A 22,175-nucleotide genomic window follows, 5' to 3' on the forward strand; every position below is an offset into this window, starting at 1 on the left:
ATCAAATTTACATTAAAACAGTACTGTAAACTGCATTGTCTGAATCTGTGGGACTGTAGGAAGTCTCTATAAGGCATTTTCCATTTGCATGTGTATAGAGAAGAAAACATTTAAGTGAAGATAATTTTTTCCATATATATTCTGTACCTTATTATATACAAGAGAGAACAAGACAAAACAAAATTAGAACAAAGATTCTTTGAAGTTTCCAAAGAATCTTTGCCGTAACCATAGGGATGGCCAAAGCAAAGCTCCACGGATGAAGCAACGGATGAAGCAACAGATGCATCGAGCGCGTCTCACTCAGAGCACAGGATTTAGCCAACACAATACCCAGACCTCGCAGAGGACGTGCTGACACCAACATCCTATTTCCTACAGCAGAAGAGGTCGACAGGTCTTACCTTCTCCTGACGCAGTCACCCGTCATTGTGCCCCACAACAAAGCCTGGCTACGCCTGTCCCCGTGGTGGCCCCATACCAGGGGCACAGGGCACATGCACTGTGTGAGGTGACCGCCGCTACGCCTCACCCTATGCTTCCTGCAGCAGTGATGGCTGAGGCAAAAGCCTTTGCTCCCTGGAGACCACAGTGACTAGAAGGCAATTCTCTAACTAAACACCCTGGAAGGGATCGCTACCTTCTTTGTTGTTCACCTGCTGGATGCTGTGAGCAAAGCTCCATGAGTAAAGGAGGAGCCTGCATGAGGGCCCAGCCTCGGCCGCTCAGGCGGCGCTGAGTGGTGGTGACCTCGCAAGGGCAGTAGGAAACCCGGGCCCCAGCTGAATGCCAGGAAGGGGACAAGAATGGAGCAGGCTTCCCAAAAGGTTCAGGCACGGAGCAGGAAGGCAGACGCTGTCTCCAGGGCCCCTCTCTCAGGCAGTGCTCTAAGCAGCACCATCGCCTTGCTGCCTCTGAAGCTGTGCCTCCTGCGTGAGGCAGGCCAGCTCCCCGCCATGCAGGCCGCTGGTGGCTGCAGGACATCCACCAGGCAGCAGCAACCCAGCATGGGAGGCAGCAGGACAGCAGGCAGGGACCGAGGACACGGGGGTGCTCCTCCAAGGCCGTGAGAGGGCTTCCCTCCTCTGAGGCAAAACCCAGGAACCCCCCTCTCCTTCCCAGGCCTGCTCGCCTCACCCTTCCCTTCCTGATGCCCCCCGTGCCTCTCTGCTGCGTGCTGTGAGAACTTTCCCCAAACACACAGTTTCTCCCCCATTTCCTTCCTCTCAAGACACCTGGAGCTTCCTCCAGCAGCAAACCCTGCTGCCCCGCTGCAGTGACACCGGCCAAGCCTCACTTCCCAGGCCCTCGGCTGGCTGTGACCTGGGAACAGCCACACCAACAGTGTGGGGCTGCTGGGGCGGTGAACTCAGAGACAGCACGGCTAAAGATGTGAGGGCTTTTACATGCTGAAGATGACAGGTAGCTTATTTCAGCACAAATAGCCTGACATCCTCGAGGAAAAACAGAAGCAGGAACTACTGGCAAGGACTCTCTAAAGAAAGCTGTAGGGGAAGCGTTTTCCATCATGAAATGTGGGATAAAATGCATTCGAAATTTCTGTTTTGACATCTCAAGCTGTTACGGGAAGCTCCTTGTTGAAGAGAGGCAGTTCTGCATGCAATAAGCAGCGCAGCACCGAAAGAAAATTCCTCTCCAGTTTCAATGCCAGTGTAAGAGTTATTGAGAGGCAGCCAATATATTTGGGGATGCTTTTTTACACTGCCCATTGCAAACAAAGAGGTGCCTCAGCAGAGATCTGCAGACACAGCAATTACCATTAATATCGACTCCAACTGTACCCTTTCAACACAGTGGATTTTAAAAGCCTGAAACGCTTTCTGTTTTGCCTGAATCCATCCTATTAAAACAGAACTGAGAAGCACAAGGCTTCATTCTGCTAAGACAGACTGCACAGGTGAGTTTTATACAGTGCCCTGCTACACCAAGCTGTTTCTGCTCTACTGTTCACTTGATTCAAAAATACAGGTAAACGCACAGCTTGGATGGCTGCTAGAACGTGTAGTTGTAAAATCAAAGTTGCATATGTACACTTAACACACAACTTGGACTCCAGCTGGGAGCCAGAAGGCAGACTACAGGATATTGAGATACAAAAGACCGTGCTTTCCACCAGAGTGTAAATGTTCAGAGCGCAATCACACGGGCACGGCTTACGTCCAGTTCTCCCACCCTGGGCACTTGGACATGCTGGCACAGATGTAATCACATTTACTGAATCACCCTTAGATCTCACTTCTCCAAACCCACCAGAACCCACATTTGCTCACTGAATCATCTTAACCTGCATGACTGCACAGAAAGGCACAGCGCAACAGCCAGATGCAAGCAAGGCCGTTATACCTGCCCGTGTCTGTAGACAACCACGATACAAAGCAGGGGCAGAAACAGCCACCACCAAGGAAGCGTGGTTGACTGGATGCCAAGGCCTCTCTAAATGCTGCGCTTGGCTTGAGCTGCTTTGGAACAGGTGAGCTACCTGCATACAAGATTTGGATAGCAACAGACCTCAGAAGGATTATCTTTCCATTTTTCATGTTCCAAGAGGTCTCTTTTCACTTTTTTTTTTTTTTTTTCTCAGCTTGATTAGTCAGAACATGGAAGGGTGAAGCAGTGGTGTCCGTAACCAGCGTTAACAGGATGTGACTCCACCATGACTCATCAGCCTCTTCATCCTCAATTGGAGACGGCTGCTTGCACATGTATTACTATTACCTACGGTAATCCTCACCAAGACAAACATCTTTGCATGCTTGTCTCACAGGTAGCAACCTTCCCCTTAAACAGTTATAACTTGGTATTTTCACAGTATATTCACACCAAAAAGGACTGAAGACCTCCAATACGTGCTCAAAATCTAAAAAAAATAGCACAGCAGCTTCCCAGTGAAACGTCCAAGCCATCAGGATCTAGCTAAACCTGAATCCCACTTATAGTACATGAAATAAAAAAAGTTGACCCGTATAATCACAGAATATAACTAAATACCCATTTATTTATTTATTTTTAGGTTTTAAAACTTACCATGCTTTAATATTCTTCAGTGAAATGGTTTTCATGGGAACTGGAAAACATTTACATTAAATGAACCAAATTAACACCACTGTTATATGAGTCTGTGTGCATTTGAGTAGAGTTGAGATGCTTTTGAAAAAGACTTCTGCCAGTTCAACAGCTGCATCTTCCATCCTGATACACGTTTCATCAATGCTTCATCAATGAATTTCCTTGCACACCTAGGGGCGTTCAGTAGCAAAGACTCCCAGCAGACCCAGACCCACTTCCTGAGCAGATGCCGGATCCAATACATCTGATAAAGCAATTCAGTTCCACCAAAGAAATATCCCCAAAGCACTCTTTCTGATGCAATTATTCCAGTATTTGTTCTTAATTACTCGGGAAAGCATCAGCTTGGGACAAATACATATATATATTTTTACCATTCTCTCTAGTTTTGAAATGAGAAGCACCATTTAAGTCAAGATTTTTGTTGCTTTGCTATTAAAAATATTCTCCTGAACAGAACAGAGGCATGGATGTACTTGGGAACACCCTTGCTCACTGCATACACAGTGTAAAGTAATAATAATGGAGATTGTTAATCAGCTGTTACTGGCTAGGACATAATTGAGAACATATAAACATGATACTATGCAGCAGGTGCGTGATGGCAGCAACATGAAATTTGCTGTTTAAACAGACTGATGAGAGCCCTTTACATCTGAACGTTTTGGAAATTAAGGAGGACTTATAACTCAGAGAAATCTCAGAGGAAGGACGTACGGACGTACTACTGTTGCAACACGTAGGGCCAGGACAGCAGAGATGCTGACACCTGGCCAACCAAAATCAGCAAGTGCAATGAAAATGACCATGAAGTTGCTGCAGGCTACGTGTTCACTTATGTGCCAGTGCAATAAGTATGAAATGGGGAAAAAAAACCCTGAGCAATACATTTCTATTACAATGCCCAGCCACAGTCAGATCACAGTTACATTCTGCTACACAGAAACAATGAGCTTGACTGCTATATACAACCGAAAAGCACCACTTTAATATCAAACCTAAGCAGCCTGTAATACTGATACTGAATTCTCAGGAACAAGAAGACCTTATCACCACTTTCCACCCATAGAATTACTCAGAAAATAAATAAATAAATAAATAATTCAGTGTTTGTTGCCTTGGCCTAAGGATGAGTACTTTGCACTGGCATCTGGGAGACATGCACCCAAGACAAAGTTACTGGCAGAGTAATATCTGCTACCAATAACAACCATGAAAAGCAGTTAGATACGTTTAACTCTATAGGCTTTTTTTCTTTAAAAGCCAACATCTAATGCACCTGGTAGAATGTTTTTAATGTTAACTCAAAGTTTAACTTTTTAGAAAGAGAAACAGAATAGAGAGAAGCTAGCTAGGCTTTTACACCAGGACTTGTCAGGGCCTGGCGTGCAACCATGCTAACTCAAACCCCAGCCTGGGCTGGATCCAAAGCACACAGCAAACACAGAGGAAACTTTCCCCCTTGCACAGCCACAGCTTGCTGAGAGCCACCTGCCTGCCCTCGGTGACTGCCCTTCTGCCAAGCCAGCACTGATCAGAGCTCTGCAAGTACACAGGATTTACAGCACAGGTTAGCAGCTGTAGGCTTTTCGGTTTTCTTATAGGATGATCCGCGAACGACGTCCCCAAATCTGTGAAAGATGGCACTGAACAAACCAGGGCCGCACTCGCACCGTGCACCAAGTACTGCCAGCCCATCTTGCCCTGGGTTTGTGTAAAAAAACAAGCACTGCTTGGAGCCCTGCTTTACCTTGAAGCAGGGGAAGAAACATTGTGTGTCTGTGAACCCCAAACAAACAGTTAAATAAATCCAAATTTATTTTAAAAGTACGTTTTAACTGGTTTCATTAATGAGTTGTCATCTGTTGCAATAAAGCAGTGCTGCACGTTACTGGGAAAATGTAGAGTGCTGAAATTTGGAGTTAGGCTGAATGAAAGACCATGTACAATACAAATCAACTTTCTGTTGTGCTGTAGATTTATTCTTGTAAATTTTACTGTTTATTCATCCCAAAAGACACATTGTATATTCGGAACATTTTAAATACGAGTTACTATATTCTTCAAGACAAGTATTGTTGCTGCATCAAACTGATGACACATCCAATAAAGTATTTTCCAGAGTAAGAACTCCTAACAAGAAATATAAATATAATATTGACATAATGGTTTGGCATGAAAAGATTAAAATTAACTCCATTCCATACTGAAGCCCTTACATGAACACTCGTAGTGTGTGTGCGTGGTGATTCTAAGGAATTTCTATCAGAGGGTACTGAAACAAATACAAGCTAGATTTTGGATGAACTTTATTCCAATGGAACAGAACAATCACTTTTCTCTTGTTACTCATCAGGTCTGAGAAAATTACGTAAGCTTTGGTTTATCTTCATCAGATATGGTAAAGAGAGAACACGCTTAGAGGCACACCTGCATTTTCAATATATCTCCTGACATAATGAAATAATTACATATAATGAAATAATTACATCTCCATACTAACCTTCCTTTGCATGGTTGCTAAACGCAAGCAATTGTGATCTATTTTCCCACACGCAAGCGCAATCTCAAAGAGCAGTTATACACATGCACACATATCCTTGGTGCATTAGAAGTGTTACATTGCCAGCACTGGAAATAATGCTCAGACAGTCTCTGTAGGTTGAAAAATTTAGACAGTCACATGAATAATTTGGAATTAGAAATGCCTTTGAGAGGCAAGTGGCAGTAAGAGGCAGCAATATAGCTAGGAGAAAAGGAAAAGATGTATGGTCTTGGGAAAACTGGTTCTGCTTCAGCTCTAATCAAAGCACCTAGTAATCTATGGGAAGCAATCAGTACAGAATGCCAGAACACAGAATAATTTATAACTATCAAAGCTTTTTTTTTAAAATAAAATTCTTTTTTTTTTTTCTTGAACTGAATTTATTGGCGTTACTATACCAAGAATTCTGTAAGTCATTTGACAGCCCAATATAAATGATTGCTACACTACTAGCACTGCTACTAATAATCCAGATTAAGAAACAGCTGACATTGCAAAAACAAAGTGAAGTAATCATTGTGTGTTTTCTCTACTGTCCTGCAGAGATCTGGGATTTGGCTCACTACCATTCAACGTTTTTTGATCAATAATGTAGAAAAGCTCTAACAGTCATTGCTGTTAAAACCTGAAAGAAAAAAAAAAAAAGACAAACCAAACAAAAAATAGCAAAAACAAAAGAACACTGACAATGGTGAACAGTAATGGGAACAGCTTTCTGTCTTGCACTGCCCACTTACAGCAGTTACTGCTGAACAATCCTGTAGTCAGATACCACGCGGCTGGAGCGATGTGAGGAATGCACGGATTTGATTCGCAAGATTAAAATCCAAATGTTAGAGAAGCCAGTGAATACCAGAAAGGTCCTAGGGATCTGGTAGGCAGCCAAACAGGATTATCAGAGTGGGATACAAAACGTATTATTTATCCCGTGTTAGTAAGGTTGTCACTGTAAGAGCATGTTCTGTTCTGGCATCCCCTCCAAAAAAATAACGCTCACACAATTAGAAATAATTTTAGAAGCTGACAACAAAAATTAGAGGAATGAAGAAAAAAATTAAGAAACTCAATCCATTCACATCAAAAAATATTAGAAGGTATTTTAGAAAATTAGGTATTTATTTAAATAGAATTTTGATCATAGTGTGTCAAATGTCTGGATCAGGACAACACTTGCAGTAGCAGAACATCCTCTAAAAGAGATGCACTGAAATTAACAGCTGGGAGCCCAAAACGGATGAATTCAAGCGTATCTTTTTTTTTTTTTTTTTTTACATAACAAGAGTACAGTAATTGCTCAAGTAACTTACCTAGAGAAGTGACCAACTCTGTCCCTGAAGTTCTTAAATCAATATTTCTTCCTAAAATATGTGCCATAATTTAACTTGACATTATGTTTCTGACATTGAAATCGGTGAAGTTTTGTGACTGCGATACCCAGAGCAGTAATCAGATGTGAATTCCCTCCACCTTTGAATGAACGGAAATTTGAGTCTCTGATGGCCATTACCACTGAAACTTTTGTTTCAACTGCTAATTTGCCTTCTACTTCTAATTTGCCAAGCCAAATCTGATAATATGGTAGCAGTTCTTAAAGCAGTAATGGGTGCAAATCCTCTCCAAGCAGAAGAACCTGGCTCTATGGGCAAACCTTTGCTTACTAATTTGAACTAGCTGGGACAAAATAAAAACCCAAGGAAGCAGGAAGGACTGGGAGACACATACTGCAGCCTGATTCCTGCCAGAGGAAGATGGACGGAGGGATAGAAGAAAGGAAGGAAGGAATTGTGCGTCCAGAAGTGCACAGAGGGACTGGGAACATCAAGGCACCTGGATCTGAGGAATTCAGAGCAGTTGTTTGCTAGAAACAAATCACCCTTAGAACAGATTCAGAGGTATGTGCTTGGAAGACAGAAAGGGAGAGGAAATATGGCTTCTAATTCTTTCCTATGACCTACTGATATTTTAAAGAAAACTCTTGAGACAAGTTGCTAAGGGCAGATGAAAAACCAGAGGGGATAAAAGGCCCCAGGGGGGAACCAGCCAACTCACTGCAGAGCTAGTGTGAGCTACAGCAGCATCCCGAAAGCCCCTGGGGCTGGGGTGACCCGGTGTTTTAAAGCACTCGGGTGCTGCTGGTGGAATGAATCGGCAGGGCATTTACCACAGAGAAGACTGAAGCTGAAGAAATGACTCTTGCAAACGATCGAGCCACACAGATTAAGGCAGGAGACATTCAAAATGTAAAGCACACTGAAAATTTGAACAGATGATATACTTCAGAAGACTTAATTAAAAAAATTTAAGAATATACCCTCAAAATACACCTTTGCCTCAGCTATCAGTCATTTGACACTAAATCTCCCTAAGACTGTTTTATGAGAAAACTGCAATATATTGTGCAGGCTCACAACTCTCTATTTAGCACCAAAACATCCAGAGAGTCTGGAAGAAGGGTCAGGAAGACTCTGGAAGAACACCTTTAGTTCAGCTGTAAGGAACAGCAAAGTTACAGTATATTTTTTATGTTGTACATCAAAGGCCTGTTGCTGTAGTAGTCCCCAGGAAAGCAGAATTGCTATTAGAACTTAAAAATAATAATAATAATAAAAAAAAGTGCCTCATCAAGACTCCAGAGAAAAACTGAAGAAGTATTCGGACATTTTATTATGATAAATTTTCTAAATTGAACTAGTAACCAATAAAATAACTCTCAGATGTATTTTCCTAGTATGAGAAACCTTTTTAAAACCTCAGAGTTTGGTTCAAGCTCAGAGCACTCATTTTACAAGTAGACTCAGAGCATCTTAAATGCCTGTGAAAAGCTGCTCTTGTTGCAGGAATTCCAAGGCTTAGCTAATCAAGCCTCAAAACTAAAAAGAAAAAAAAAATCTGAATGTAAAAGAGCACAGATATTTACCATAAACAAACACAATGAAAACCAGCTGAAAAGAGAGGTTTGTGGACAGGCTGCTTACAAAACTTCACTTGCTGCTTTAGTGTCAACGCGCTGGAGAACAGTAACTTCCCATTCCCCAGCCCTTCTCCAGGGATTCTCAGGGAGTGAACTGTGCTGATTCCTGATTATTTTGAACATGCAAATGTCAAGAACTCCTGGGAAAGGCCTGGTATTAGGGAAACACAGGTATAATGGTAAGCATGAGCACCCATGCAATGTGTACTATGCATCTGTGTATGCAATGTAAATATGCACACATGCACGTAATTAATCTTTCTCCTTTAATACAGCCATGTTGGGTCTCAAATTTCAGCTCTCTGATGCACTAAGGATTTCTGAAAACACAACATTTGTCTTTAATACAAAACCAGGCCTACGTCACAGGCAGCATTGCTCAGTATGGGGCACCCGTTGGCAGTGGGGGCCCCCAACCGATGTGGGTCCAAAGGAACTCAGCCCCTTCCCCGCTGCGAGCCACGAGGGACCCCTGCTCCTGGCCTCTGCTCCACCTCCTCACACCATGTCTACATGCTACCCGCAGGGAGGAGGGAAGAGGATCAGTTGGAAAAGTGGCTGAAAGGGACAACCGGGGAGTGCAGGATGCTAAGGAACAGAGGCAGCATCAGGCTCCCTTCCCCCAGAAGGGCTTTCCATATCCACAGCCACTGCTCCTGCGATCTCATGACCTCTGCCACAGGCGCAATCCAGCTTTCAGCTGTAAAAACTTTATTATTTTCTCCCCGGCAAGAACGCTCCCAAGTTCTTCATGGCCCTCTCCTCCCCCCTTTCTTTCTGAAAGCCACAGACAGGAGAGAGATCAGCTAGACAAAAACTTAAACCAGTGCAAATGTGAAATACAATGTAAAAAAAAAAGTCTTTTGATATTACTGAACATGCTGCAGACATTGTGCCTAGTAATCGTGGCAACATCTAGCACAAAAGAAACTTAGCATGAGTATTGTTTTCAAATGAGATTCAACTCAAACATGCATAGGGAGAGTAAAGTTATTTTATTAAATCATGCACATCACGTGTGTTAGTGCAAATAGTTTAATCTGTACTCCAGAAATTCTATTGTATTTTTATATCTTTACAAAATAGATTTAAAACAATTATTTACTTTAAAAAATGTAATTCTGAAGTTAAGCATTTCAGAACAATATTTGCAATAACCTATATACAAGAGGTACTGAGTACCACTGGCATACGAGTGTTCTGTGGTTGGGTGGCCTCCTGCAACTGAAAATGATGAAATGAATGAACTAAATGACAATATTTTCTACAAGTCACTTGTGGACTTATTTCCATAACTAATAATCCTCCCAAGAGCAAATCCCATGTAACTTAAGATAGACCCTTTGATTAAAGGACAATGACCCTCAAAACTTTACAAGGTAAATTATATACTAAATTTCTATTTAAATATTTAAACTACCTGTTGATTGCCATAGAATTGTTTAAAGCCAATTCAAATGTTGAGATTATCTCCCTATGTTGAAGCTTTCTTTAGCAGAGCCATTTTACTTTACCATTCTTTAGCATATTATTTAAGTCTTTAATAAACTTTTTTGACAGAACTGTTGAGCTGAACAAGACAACTAGAGTCTACATTTAATTCAGCACTAACTACAGTGATTCCCACCAAAAGTCAGCAAAAAGCAATAGGCATAGTACTTGCATAAGGAAAATAAACTTTGTAATGGGGACCACTGCATCGTACTTACAGCCATGGGATGAGGATGCACAAAATTCTACTACTAAATTAAAATCATATTCACCTGACAATACATTACCAGGAATATGATTCCAATTTTGTAGTATTTTATGTATCTTAGATTTTTTTCAGCTAATCACACTGTTGCAGTTCTCTTAATGAAGTTATGTCAATAAAAGCTTAATTAAAGAGTTTATCCAGCTCGTCAAAGAGTATCAAATGACTGAAAAAATAAATCGATACAATGTGATATGTGAGAAAGTATTCATACTTTTAAAGAACGCACCTCTTTAAATATATGAAATTTAATAAATTACATTCAAACTAAAGTTAACGTGAGTTGAACCACTGCACTATGTCCATCAAATGACCAAGTGTTTGCTCCCAGAAATACCTTAGCTCACTCAAGAACACACACATGCTTATACTCGCACACGCGCACACTAAATACTCTAGGCTGGTCTCCACCATCAGTATCTCTATCTCTTTAAGGCTGGACATGAATTGTGTTTATTCCCCAAAAGTCATTAATAAAGCAATCCTTATCAAAGAAAAATATGTTTCCTTCAAAAGGCATGATAAGAGAAGTTTTCTTAAGTCTTGTTCCCAACAGCTCAGTGACTAACAGCAAGTAAAATGATATACTAGTTTAAAAAAAAAAAAATCATACTGAAAGGCACTGAGCACACTGCATCCGTTTTCCAAGTATCTGCAAGGTTACTTGGCTTGGGTGTCCAAATCAGAAATGTTGTTTTCCTTTTAAATCTGGCAATCAGATTCTAAAGCACGTGTCTGCAAACCTAGCTATTATAAATAATTTGGTACCAAGAAGCCTACTTTAGGCCACCATTATAGTATTCAGAATCCCAACATACTAATTTAAAACTTGCATGAAATTGTAAGCAAAAATATTGCTCACAGTATGATGAATCACAATTTTATTCCCTCTTTATAGACAGATACATTTTATACAGTTTAAAGCAAATGACCCTACTGCTGTTCTCACGCGGAGCTGTGCTGTATTAAGAGGTAAAAAGGAAGAGAATTAATCTGTTTTCCCTCAGTATATGAATGTTGCCAGCTTCTAAAGGGAGGACGGTGTATGGATTCAACAACAGTTCTCATGGAGAAGCTCTGGTTAGGCCTGGGTACAGCACCACGGCTGTTACAGCAACCAAAGCTGCCATCACAGGCATCCAAGGCCATTGTCTCTGTGTGGAAAGAAAAAAAAAATCAATATCATATTTGTTCTAATTCACACTAATCAGTTTACCCCATGGTTCCTGAAAGTCCTGAGTACCTGTTGATAGGCATCACTAAAATGTTACCCACGAGCCCTACTGCAGGCTAGTCCTGACTTGGAGGGGCACAGTGACCCACGTTGCTCTGGCCAAGGGAGTTCCACAGCTCTTCATGACTGAAGGTCGCCAGGAGAACCAGTTCTGTATTTTCAGCTTCGTTACCGTACACACCTCAAAGAAATCTGCTATTAAACATGTGAGGGCTTACGATGTTTAAAACATCACTTGTGCGAAGCCATCGCTAGCCAGGTGTACGTAGTACTGACATCTTTAACTTGGCTTTTGAAGGTTCAAACCCGGATCTCTGAAGTTAGTTCATAACAGATCCTAACAAAATCATTTCCAACGGACTGTCACGACATTTTATGACGACAATAAGAGAAGGACACACTGGGAGACGTTAGAGGAAATGCAAGCTGAGAGGTCAGAATACAAACCAACCACCTATTTCGCATCTTGGTTTTATCCCATCTTCTTCACAGCCATAGTGAGAAAAATAAGGGTTTACAGCCAGAGAGGAATTTCTTAGTCCGTAAATAAGAACTGAAGCTTGTTGATTTTTATTATTATTTAGAGGCAAACTCTTCATTTTTTCATAGTTAATTAAGCAATTAAGCTTTCTTCCAGGCCCTAGCATCACAGCATTGTGCAAAAGGTAGCCCATTTGCTAAAGACAAACTGAGACCAAGTTAGAAGAGGCACATTCAGAACCAGTTAGAATGGAAGTCATTGTTAGAATTAAAGAAATCAGACAGATGTTAAGTGATTAGTTGATCGCTCAGCTCATCAGTATCGACAGAATGGCAATATTAAATGAAGGGTTTGCTTCAGGTAAAGGCATACCTGTGAGCATTTCACCATGCACTATTTTATACAGAAATGGCACATACAGGTGAGAGGGACAAACATACATCGACTGAACAGTAGTGCTTGTACCTTTCGCTACCACAATGGGCCGTAACACCAATACAGGAAAGCCAGGATTAGGCCGATGAATACGGCTGGGACGGGTTGTAATATGGAAGGCTAAAGAAGGGAAGGGATATTAAAAATCACTTTGTGCTATAAATCAATCAGGTAAAGATGATTTAGAGAGGGGAAAATAAGTCAGTGAGCTTTGTTTTAAATGAAATGTATTAAAGACATCTAACACAATACAGCATTATCTAATCTGGTATACAAAGTTAGTACACCATTCTACTCAAATGAATGGGAATGTTTAAAAATAAAGGGAAGGAGGCAGAAAATGTTCTAAGAAACTTCATCTCAACTTGGAATTTGCCTGTATCTCAATTCTATTTTTTTTATTATTATTATTATTTTTTCTTTTCTGTATGATAGGAAATCCAAACCGGATTTCTTAAGGGAGAAAGACTCATACCAGATATTAAATTTTTCAGCTGCTTCTTCATTCCACCTTTCTCATTTTCCATCACCAGCCTCCAGGAAAAACAATCTTTTTCCTTTATTAATGAATTAGTTACAGCTATGTCCACAGGCAAACCCAGTAGTTCAGACATTTCTGTAAGGTTATAACATTCAGCACCAAGGTACTATGAACCAGGAAGTATATTTCTGTTAGAGACACCACAAAGATCAGCATCTCTGGCAGGGCATCAGCCTTGTGAGCAAATGCAATTCTAAAAATTGATCCAATGATGCAGCTGGGCCAAACTACCAGCTAGCAAGACTTCAGGGTTCATTTAGCTGATGGTTTTATTAGATTCTGCATATTTTCTCAATTATTTTCAGTTAACTGTAAACTACTTCACATGTTTGGATATACAGCCTCTATTCTTAAAATGATGAACTAGAAGCAAAAATGGACCTAATTTCTTTTTCAGCTGTCCTTGGAAGACATCTGCTTTCTCTGCATCTTAGCCTATATATTTGTGCACGCACACAGACACACAGAGGTTAAGTTCAAACCATGCTTTGTATTTTCTTAACTTTTTTGTGCTGAAGCCACCCTGATTTTGTTCAGCCAAATAAATACATGATCAATTCAGGTTTGAAGTCTTCTAAAACATTGTGATTGAAGAATAGAATCTCACAAATCATGTGCAACTCTTAAAGTAATTTCCATGCAGTATTATTTTTTTTTTTTTTTGTCATTGGTGCCACAAATCACAGTGCCATCTTCCCACAGAAAGCACATTGGTAGAAATAATCACAGCAGTGTTCAAAAAAGCGCCAAAAGTTTAAGTCAACCAGAGCAGCTAATGTTCTCAAACCATTCACATAAATAAATCCATCGTATGAAGCGCATCAGGAAATAATCAGTGACTTAATCAGTGACTACAAACATGCAAGCACAAGTAGTACACCACACTGCTAAGCGGTTCAGAACACAAAGCTTTTTTTTTTTTTTTTTTTTAGTAAAAAACTTTGTCCTTCCTAAAGGGAAAGGATAAAAGCTTAGTATTTAAATGATATTCTAAATGGAATAGAGAAGCCTTCTCTTTTCTAACATTTATTAGTTCACCAGACAATCTTATAGATTTGCTTATTTATAAGCTACACACGTTTAAGTCTGGGGCATCCTGACCAGAGAAACAGCTGATAAATATCCACCACATTAAATGAGGTTGCCTCCAAATGATTAAATTTTCCCCCTCCTGAACTTAACAAAATACCTTAAAAATTCTCCTTATTGCTGAAGAGCACTTAACTAGGTGCTTCATCAACACCATGCATCCTTTATTAGAATATGAAGATATACAAAAACTCAGATATAGATGGGCTGCAAAAAGGAACAAATCCCACACCGGGAAGTCACTTTCTGCGGGACACTGCCCTAAAGGATGAAGTAATGTATAATGTTTCCAGCAAAAAGGGGACAAGAGTACTTGAAAAATTAGAGTTTGGAGCTCAGCCCAGTATCCATGATGCTTCAAATAATCCACAAGATAGACATATTTTACATTGCTGATTGTGAGTAATGCTCACTTGGATAAGCAAGCTTGTCCTGCGAGTCCTTATATGGTTGGATGCTCTTCATACCCTGACCTCTGGGCTTCAACTCTTGTAGCTCCTCTGGAAACAGATTTTGGCAACTGGTCTGGTTCCCATTTCATTTAAACACCCACCTCAAATTCTTCCTAAAAAAAAAATCCCTTACCTCACAAGCTTTCATCTGGTACTCCAATTCCCCTCACAGTATTTTTCTTCCTTCAACTACCCCCCTTTTTCACTAATCACCTTAGGGCTGAGATTAGTGTTTTAACAGAACAGGAAGTCTCACATTCACAATTATTTTGTTATGGTCTCTTCTATTAGAAAGTTTTGGTTTGTTTATTTCTGCACATCTGTCTATTTCAGTAACTCAACATTGTTTTGGCATTGCAGAAGAATTCTAAAAAGGAAGCAGGTTCCAAGAGGATATGAGCATCATAGTCATGATAACGTGAGAACAGCTTTGAGTTCTTTACATCTTTGTTTAACTATGGCAGAGGTTTACTTTCAGTAAGTGGGCTACAGTAAGAGTATTCATATCAACTGGGCATGTAGCACACAGCTGATTTTAGGGGGTAATACCTGTAAACTTTTTATTTTGTACTGACCACTACAGGAGTTGTTGACCAACCACAGATCGTGGCAGCAGTACAGGAAGACAAACTGGTCATCTCAGAGCAGTAAGGTATCTAAAAAGGCTATAACTACCCTCTAACACATCTACCACAGTTAACATTTGGAGGATCTCAGGAGCCTCAGTATAAGAAAAAGATGTCCCTAGCTGTAAACTTAATTCTACTGATAGAACCTCTCAAATTAATTGTAGCAGAAAAGATTCCCATTAGTGAATACAAAGGATGGTTCAATTACATGTATAAAGCATGAGCTGACCAGGGATAACCACTGTTAAGAAGCAGAAGCAAGAGTGAGGAGGGAACATATGTTGTAATATTCACTAATAAATAAAATAAAAGCATCTTGAAGAAGGTTGCTTAACTCTTTTGGACCCAGGTTTCTCAGCTTATGTATCAGTCTCTGAAATTAGGAAGTTTTGCCTAGTTCTCATTTGCAATTAGTTAAGATGGATTATTTCAATACAGCAGATATCTAAGGACATACTTAAAACTGTCATGGAGCTGTAAATTTAACTTGCATGCAAATTGTACCAGTTGACCTGCAAATGACCTGCAAATTTGCACAGGTAGTACCAGAATGGAATTTTGCATATGATATGGTGCATGGACCTTTTGTGAAGGCCAGCCTTTTTCTATTCAGCACTTGGGTGTTCTCACAATCAACAAAATTGTCATTGGTGTCATAACCAGACTTCCCCAAACATTTTGGACAGACTTACGTTGTTTCCTTTTTCTTGTAGCAGCTTCAGGTTTTCTTTACACTGTTTAAGCTCTTCTGTGATTGACTGTTTTTCTTGCTCAGCCATCTCATACTTCGCCTTCAGTTCTGAGAGCGCTGCCTGTGTTCTTTCATACTAAATGCAAAAAAAGAAAGAAAAGGCTGCAGATTTTTGGCCGCCCAAAGCTTGCTTACAATTGCTTAGCACCCAGCTTTCTTTTCTGCCCAGCATAACTTGCCATGGATCAGAACATACTCTCTTAATAAAAGCAAGACAAAAATAATGGTTTAGATTTTCTTTTTGTTAAATGAAGATTTTGTTTCTGAGTTTGAAAAACTAGGATTCTTTGTATGCTTTTTCAGGATAATTAAGTGTAAATTCTGTGATTATGTCTACAATGATACAAAGAAGTGTAATAAATTTCATGCTAGATATGTAACGATCTCCCCGACTACTGGAGGAGCAAACACAACTCACTTAATGACTAAACAGGCAGCAACGACATCACAACTTGCTTCAGAATCAGAAAGATTATTAGAGGTTGCATTACTAACAAAAAATCACAAGTAGATAGAATTCTACAAACAAATTAAGTCTAGAAACACAGATTAACTAGCTACATTTCTATATTAGGTTTCAAACATTTTAAATGTCCAGAGCTTCAGAAATTTTCCACTTCAGACAAATGTAGCACCTGCCCATGCAGTATGCCATTAAGAACATACAAGTGCAGTAGTTCAGAATGAGCTCACCATTATCTCTCATTAAGTAATCAGTAACATTTTTATATTAATTTAGAGTATTCTTTTGCAGACAAATTTTACCTGACCTGGAATTTCTCAGGAATATATTCACAGACAGCAAATCACTGAATAGAAAACAATGTGTTTCTTTTTACCTGGGACATTCTAGAAGTAAACTACATTTTAGTAGACTGTCACATGTATTCTGAAAAAATCAGTGCATTGAGTACTGTGTCCTTTTCCAGAAAGCTTGCTCATACTCAACTGTGCTGAGTCTTTCCCAGAGTGATCAATTTATGTGCTGTGCCAGTAACAATACAGTAACATGATATCTATCAATAATAATCATGTACAACAGTGCATTAAGAAATTAATATGAATGGTTCACAATTAACACATCTTCATGCTAACCTCAGCACACAAAGCTAACACACAGCTTATCAACTCTTGCAATGATTTACAAAGCAAGGAAATATGAAGTAAATTAACTCATCTCTCATACCAAACAATTACTCATTATCATATGGGACAGAACTGTAAAAACTAAAAAGACAAGAAATAAAGCAGAATAAGGAGTCCTTTACATTTAAATAGTGGTCTTACAACTATGCTGATCAGTCAAATAGGTGCAAAAATCAACATTTTGTATGAAGCAAATAAAACCTTTTTTCCCACGCATCAAAATCAATCGTAAAAGAAGGAAAGGCATTTAAAAAAAATAAAATGCCACAATTCTTACTGTGGATTAAGTATAAATACCGGGACAATGCATCTCATCTTTCTACCTTATGGACAGTTTCTCCTTTTTCAAACTTGCATTCAATTTTCTCTACAGATGACAAGTTTTCCAGCAGTTGTCACAATAGTGGTTAGTGAGGACAGAATCAATGACCTTCAATTTGTTTGTGCCACAATTTGTGGCATTTACCACAAACTTAAAAGAGTAAGCAACTTTACAAACATATCTGGCTGCAAGCAGATTAGCAAGACTGTTCAAATTAGAAAAACAGTAAGGAATGTGACACGGATGACCTAATGACAAAGCAAAGAAAAACACTGCAGTACACAAACTAATAGCAGTGACAGGGGAAAACTTCTCTCAAAATTCCTTTACTGAAGAAAGCAAGTAACTAATGGAGACTATGGCCTTCTTCCAGACATGATCATTAGTAGCTAGGCTCAAAATGCTAGCTTTTCCTTATGCACTTGCTAATCATCTTTAGAAGCCTAGTGATCCATTATGATGAAAGGAAACCATCTCTAAAGAATGTGTAGTCCTGTTCTCAGTTGTAAATCCAACTAGGAAAATCACACTGAGTAAGAATACATTTTGACTCATAATGGATAACCAGACTCTATACCATGGAGATCAGAAACATTTCTGAATAAGGGTCACCTGCCTTTAACAGCTTATAAAGTAAGCTAATGCTCTTCCTAAGGTAATGAATGGAAGCAAATTGCAGGAAGTTCCCAAAACACACGTAAATGATCTTATTTGAAATCTTCCCTTTGAGATTTAACCATCGATGTATATATTGTTACCTAACATAAATGTACTTGAAAAGTTCTGCTACTAAAAATTTTGAATTTTTGACATTTAAGCTTTTATAGTGAAATAAAAGGAAAGTCACTGGGCATTGTATTACTTCAAAACAGAAAGTGTTTCATGTTACCTCTTTCTGAACATCCTTTGCTTGACTCTCAGCTTCACTGAGTTGGCTTTTTAGACTAGCTGCATCCTGTTGATGTTTTTCTCTCAAAGATCCCATCTGATTTTCAAGTTCCTTTCGAGACATTTCAAGAACACTTATATTGCTGGTTAGCGCTAAACTCTGCTTCTGAGAGCTGAAAAATAAAATCCAATTGTTTCTTTACATATTTTAAATTTAAACAAAAGATTTTTAAAGCAGTTTTCACTTTCAAAAGCTTCACATCTCTAATTAATACAGAAAAATCATCCAGAGACAATCATAGAAGTGCAGATCAACATTGACTCCCTAATGCAAAGTACTGATATAAGATTGCCCACAGACTTGCTTTTAAATGCATGTGCACACATTATTGTGTTTAATGTAATTATAATCTATACTATAACTTAGATGATCTTTTTTTTTTTTTAGTTTCTTATTTTACTTTTTTTATTGGTCACTAATTATATACATGAAAGCACTGTGAAACAAACTTGTAATTTGAAGAAGTCTGTCCAAGGTTGTTAGAAGTTTTTCATTTATTTGTACACATGCTTCTTTTGCTTACTCCAATGGCATAAGCTAATAGCAAAATATATCAGGATACCATGTAACACATCTGAGAAGTAATATAGAAGCCTTTGGGGAGAAATAAATGGCAAAATTGTGTTCTGCCAAAAACCAAGATACAAACAAAATTTCAGTTCATTTAATCACAAACACCATCAGACATTTAGTACCAGTTTAGGGACGAAATAAGAATAATCAACCTCTAAAGTTTCTTTGATACCTTCCCAGACAAATCCACCGTGCCCTTACCTAGAAAGCTCCTTCTCTTGTCGCTGAAGTTCAGATGTAAGCGAAGTATTTTCCTTTCTTAGTGTAACACATTCAGCTTCCAGAGCATTCCATTCTGCCTTCAACTTTTCAAGCTCACCTGCAATTAATAAAATTAAAATTTGAGTACAATAATTACATGAATGCTTCAAGCAGCACCAGCAAATAAATGGTGGAAAAGCTGGTATTAGCTGTAAAGCTCAAATTATTATAATCATGTTAGATGATTTCTATTGCAATCATTTATAAAACATGTCACAGTATCTTTACTGTTAGGAAGAGCTTGCGAGCCATACACAAGCTAGTGTTTTTTCTTAATGTGAGCTTCTTTAAGGCACAGGGCAGTAGTAAATTGTCTTCCTTATGTGTCTACTCGAGTATTTTTAAAACAGTGACAAAAAAGCATATTTGAAGCATATTTGATTTCACTTCTCAGCAGAAAATCAGAAACAAATTGAAAGTAACAAACAACTAAAATCACTAGATAACCACACCTCGGCTAAAAGTAACAGTGTTTAAAGAAATAACTAAATGGTTAAAGTGAGACCTTTGAAATAAATCAGTCTATGGTAAAATTGGTTTTTATCAAATATTACTTGTCTTCATAATATAATGATGGAGACTGGAGCCTCAGCTGGAAAAAGGCTTTTCTGATGACTTCTAGGATTAACTAATTCAGAATTCAAAGCATATTTTACAGATGCCAGCTTCTCTGTGGCATGTAGAATATTTTAGCATGAGCTTTTAACCTCTGTTAGCAGATTCTCCAAGACCTGAAGCTATAGAACTGGAGCAGTGGCTCCAGTGTATTTACCTGCATGTATTGCAGCTAAAGTGAAGAGCAAATGAATGAGCCTAGCAGATCTGGCTCAGCACCAAGTATTTGTGCATCTCTGCACATCATGCTCCAAAATAAAACTACATTTAATAAAACTATATGTATTTTAACATAAATGAACACAATATCATCTGTTTTATTAACCCATAGTAAATGCAGGTTTCTCAAGTGAAGCTTTGCTCTAAAAATTAAAAGTTCAGAAGCTACCCCTTTACAGGTTTTAGTTATACAGATTTAACTATACAGATTTTATGCAAGTCCTTTTGAAAACCTGTAGCAGTATCAATCCCTCTAACAACACAGGTTTTCCAAATGGCATTGCATTTGGCCTACTTTTGGTATCAAAAGGGTACCTAAGCTAATTTAAGCATAATTGGAAGTTTCTATTTAATGAAATACATGAAAGGGTTTTATAACACTATAAGCCTTGATACACTTCTATAAATAAGAATATAGTAAATGCATGAGTGTGCATGCATGATAGGAAGGAGGGATAGAGGAAGGGAGGAAAGTTTGAATTATTGACATTCATCAGACAGAAAAGGTTGCTCTTTGTGGTGGTCCGTGGCACTGTATTAAACAAGTATTAACACCATATTAACAACCTTTCAAACGAGTAGCCTCTTCCTTGTGCTGCTCCTCACACTGCTGACACCTGAGCTGAAAACTGGCTTGTAGATTGACAATTTCTTTTTCATAATCTGAGGCATCTTTCCGCCACCGCTCAAGTTCTGCTCGCACAGTTTGCAGCTCCTCTTGAAGAGTAGAAATATCAGTATCTCGTTCTGATGCTGCCTTTTTGGCTACTTGTTGAAGGGACAGAATTTCATTCTGAGCACTGACTAGCTCATTTCGAGTGCTTGAAACTTCACTCTCCTTTTCCTCACGAAGATTCTCAATATCTTCTTGTAACCTCCGCAATTGAGCTGGAAAACATACATTATTTTTTACAATTTTTATAAACTTTATTTACAGAAAATCTAAATAAAACCCTCCTGTTCTCGACCTGCTGATGTTTAATAGAACTAAAGAAAACTAATGCAATTAAGAACATATCAATCCTAACAAATGCACATATGAGGGGTTGTGTATTACAGAGAGTTAAGAAACAAGAAAACGGGTTTGACAAAGCTTTCTTAAACAGGGTTGTTATGTGGGGGACATTAAAGGAACTCTCCTGAAATGTGAAATCAAGATTTAGATCCAAATTTATTGTAAACAAAACAAGTATTACAGAAGGAGGACACAAGAGGGAAAGCAAAAAAGCTTCTGTGACAAGCCAAACAGATTCGCAATACTACACTGTAAATGTTTGCCTGTTCAGCAGCTAAAGTTAACCTGTGATGTCTATAAATACTTGAGGCACAGAGTCTAATTTCTACTTCTTTCTCTCAACTTGTAGATTAAAAATTACTTCTTTGCAAAAAGTGTTTTGCAAGGCTCAAGATGAATTTTAGATCAAAAACAATAGCTGCACCTAACATACTGAACTGTAAGAAGACCTTTAGCGCTCATGAGTGGCTGCAAACTGCAAATGTGCAGCAGTCACGTAAGTGCTGGGTTATTCAGAATTTCAAAACTGCATGAAGCAAACCTTATAAATTATTCCTATTCAAAACTGTTTCATTACCTAACTTCCTTTCTCTGAGCACAATTATTTTTCATAAATACGCATGCAAATAGAATCCTGTGCAAATACTTACAAAAAATACAGTACAGAGGAAAGGAAAGTATGAAAGGAAGAAGAACAAAATCATAGTTAAAACCCTGGCTAATAGAAGCAAAATGTATAATTTGCCCAGTGTTTTTGTTTTGCCTTTTAAAGTATACAAATCAAAGCTCACATGTATTTCACTGATTTTCAAAGAGAAAAACAATTACCTAATTAATGAAGAAATGCTCTGAGAAAAGAAAAAAGTTCTTTAGATCACTCGAAACCCTAACATCAAATACTGTAGAGGGTTAGAATTACGCACTTACAGTAGTATGTTACTTTTTCTGAAGCAAAGGGCAAGCAAGGACAGTGGAAAGCACGGGGAAGATAACTGAGGCTAAGTAACCTTCATAGGTTTCTTGTATTTATTTTTGTTCTCTCAATCCATTACAGAAGATGACACTGAGAATGTGAGCGAGTCATGCTGTAACCTGATATAGCAT

The 22,175-nt window shown here is 38.8% G+C and overlaps 1 protein-coding gene across 33 annotated transcripts in view; it reads right to left on the reverse strand.

The window, feature by feature from the left end:
* Positions 1-22,175, reverse strand: part of SLMAP (sarcolemma associated protein) — a 100,065-nt gene that overhangs the window by 6,064 nt on the left and 71,826 nt on the right. For 20 of the 33 annotated variants that reach the window (XM_068694927.1, XM_068694937.1, XM_068694929.1 and 17 more), the window contains 5 exons: positions 20,624-20,944; positions 19,163-19,280; positions 18,329-18,500; positions 15,913-16,047; positions 7,684-11,513 (listed from right to left, as the gene is read on the reverse strand). In XM_068694927.1, coding sequence (XP_068551028.1) covers positions 11,424-11,513; positions 15,913-16,047; positions 18,329-18,500; positions 19,163-19,280; positions 20,624-20,944 — 836 coding nt within the window. In that variant the 3' untranslated portion in view covers positions 7,684-11,423. Of the gene's footprint in view, positions 1-7,683; positions 11,514-12,539; positions 12,630-15,912; positions 16,048-18,328; positions 18,501-19,162; positions 19,281-20,623; positions 20,945-22,175 lie in introns of those variants that run through there. The other 13 variants (XM_068694934.1, XM_068694933.1, XM_068694928.1 and 10 more) reach the window with 2 other exon arrangements.

The sequence above is a fragment of the Anas acuta genome, chromosome 11 (genome assembly GCF_963932015.1).
Source record: "Anas acuta chromosome 11, bAnaAcu1.1, whole genome shotgun sequence".
Lineage (NCBI taxonomy): Eukaryota > Metazoa > Chordata > Aves > Anseriformes > Anatidae > Anas > Anas acuta.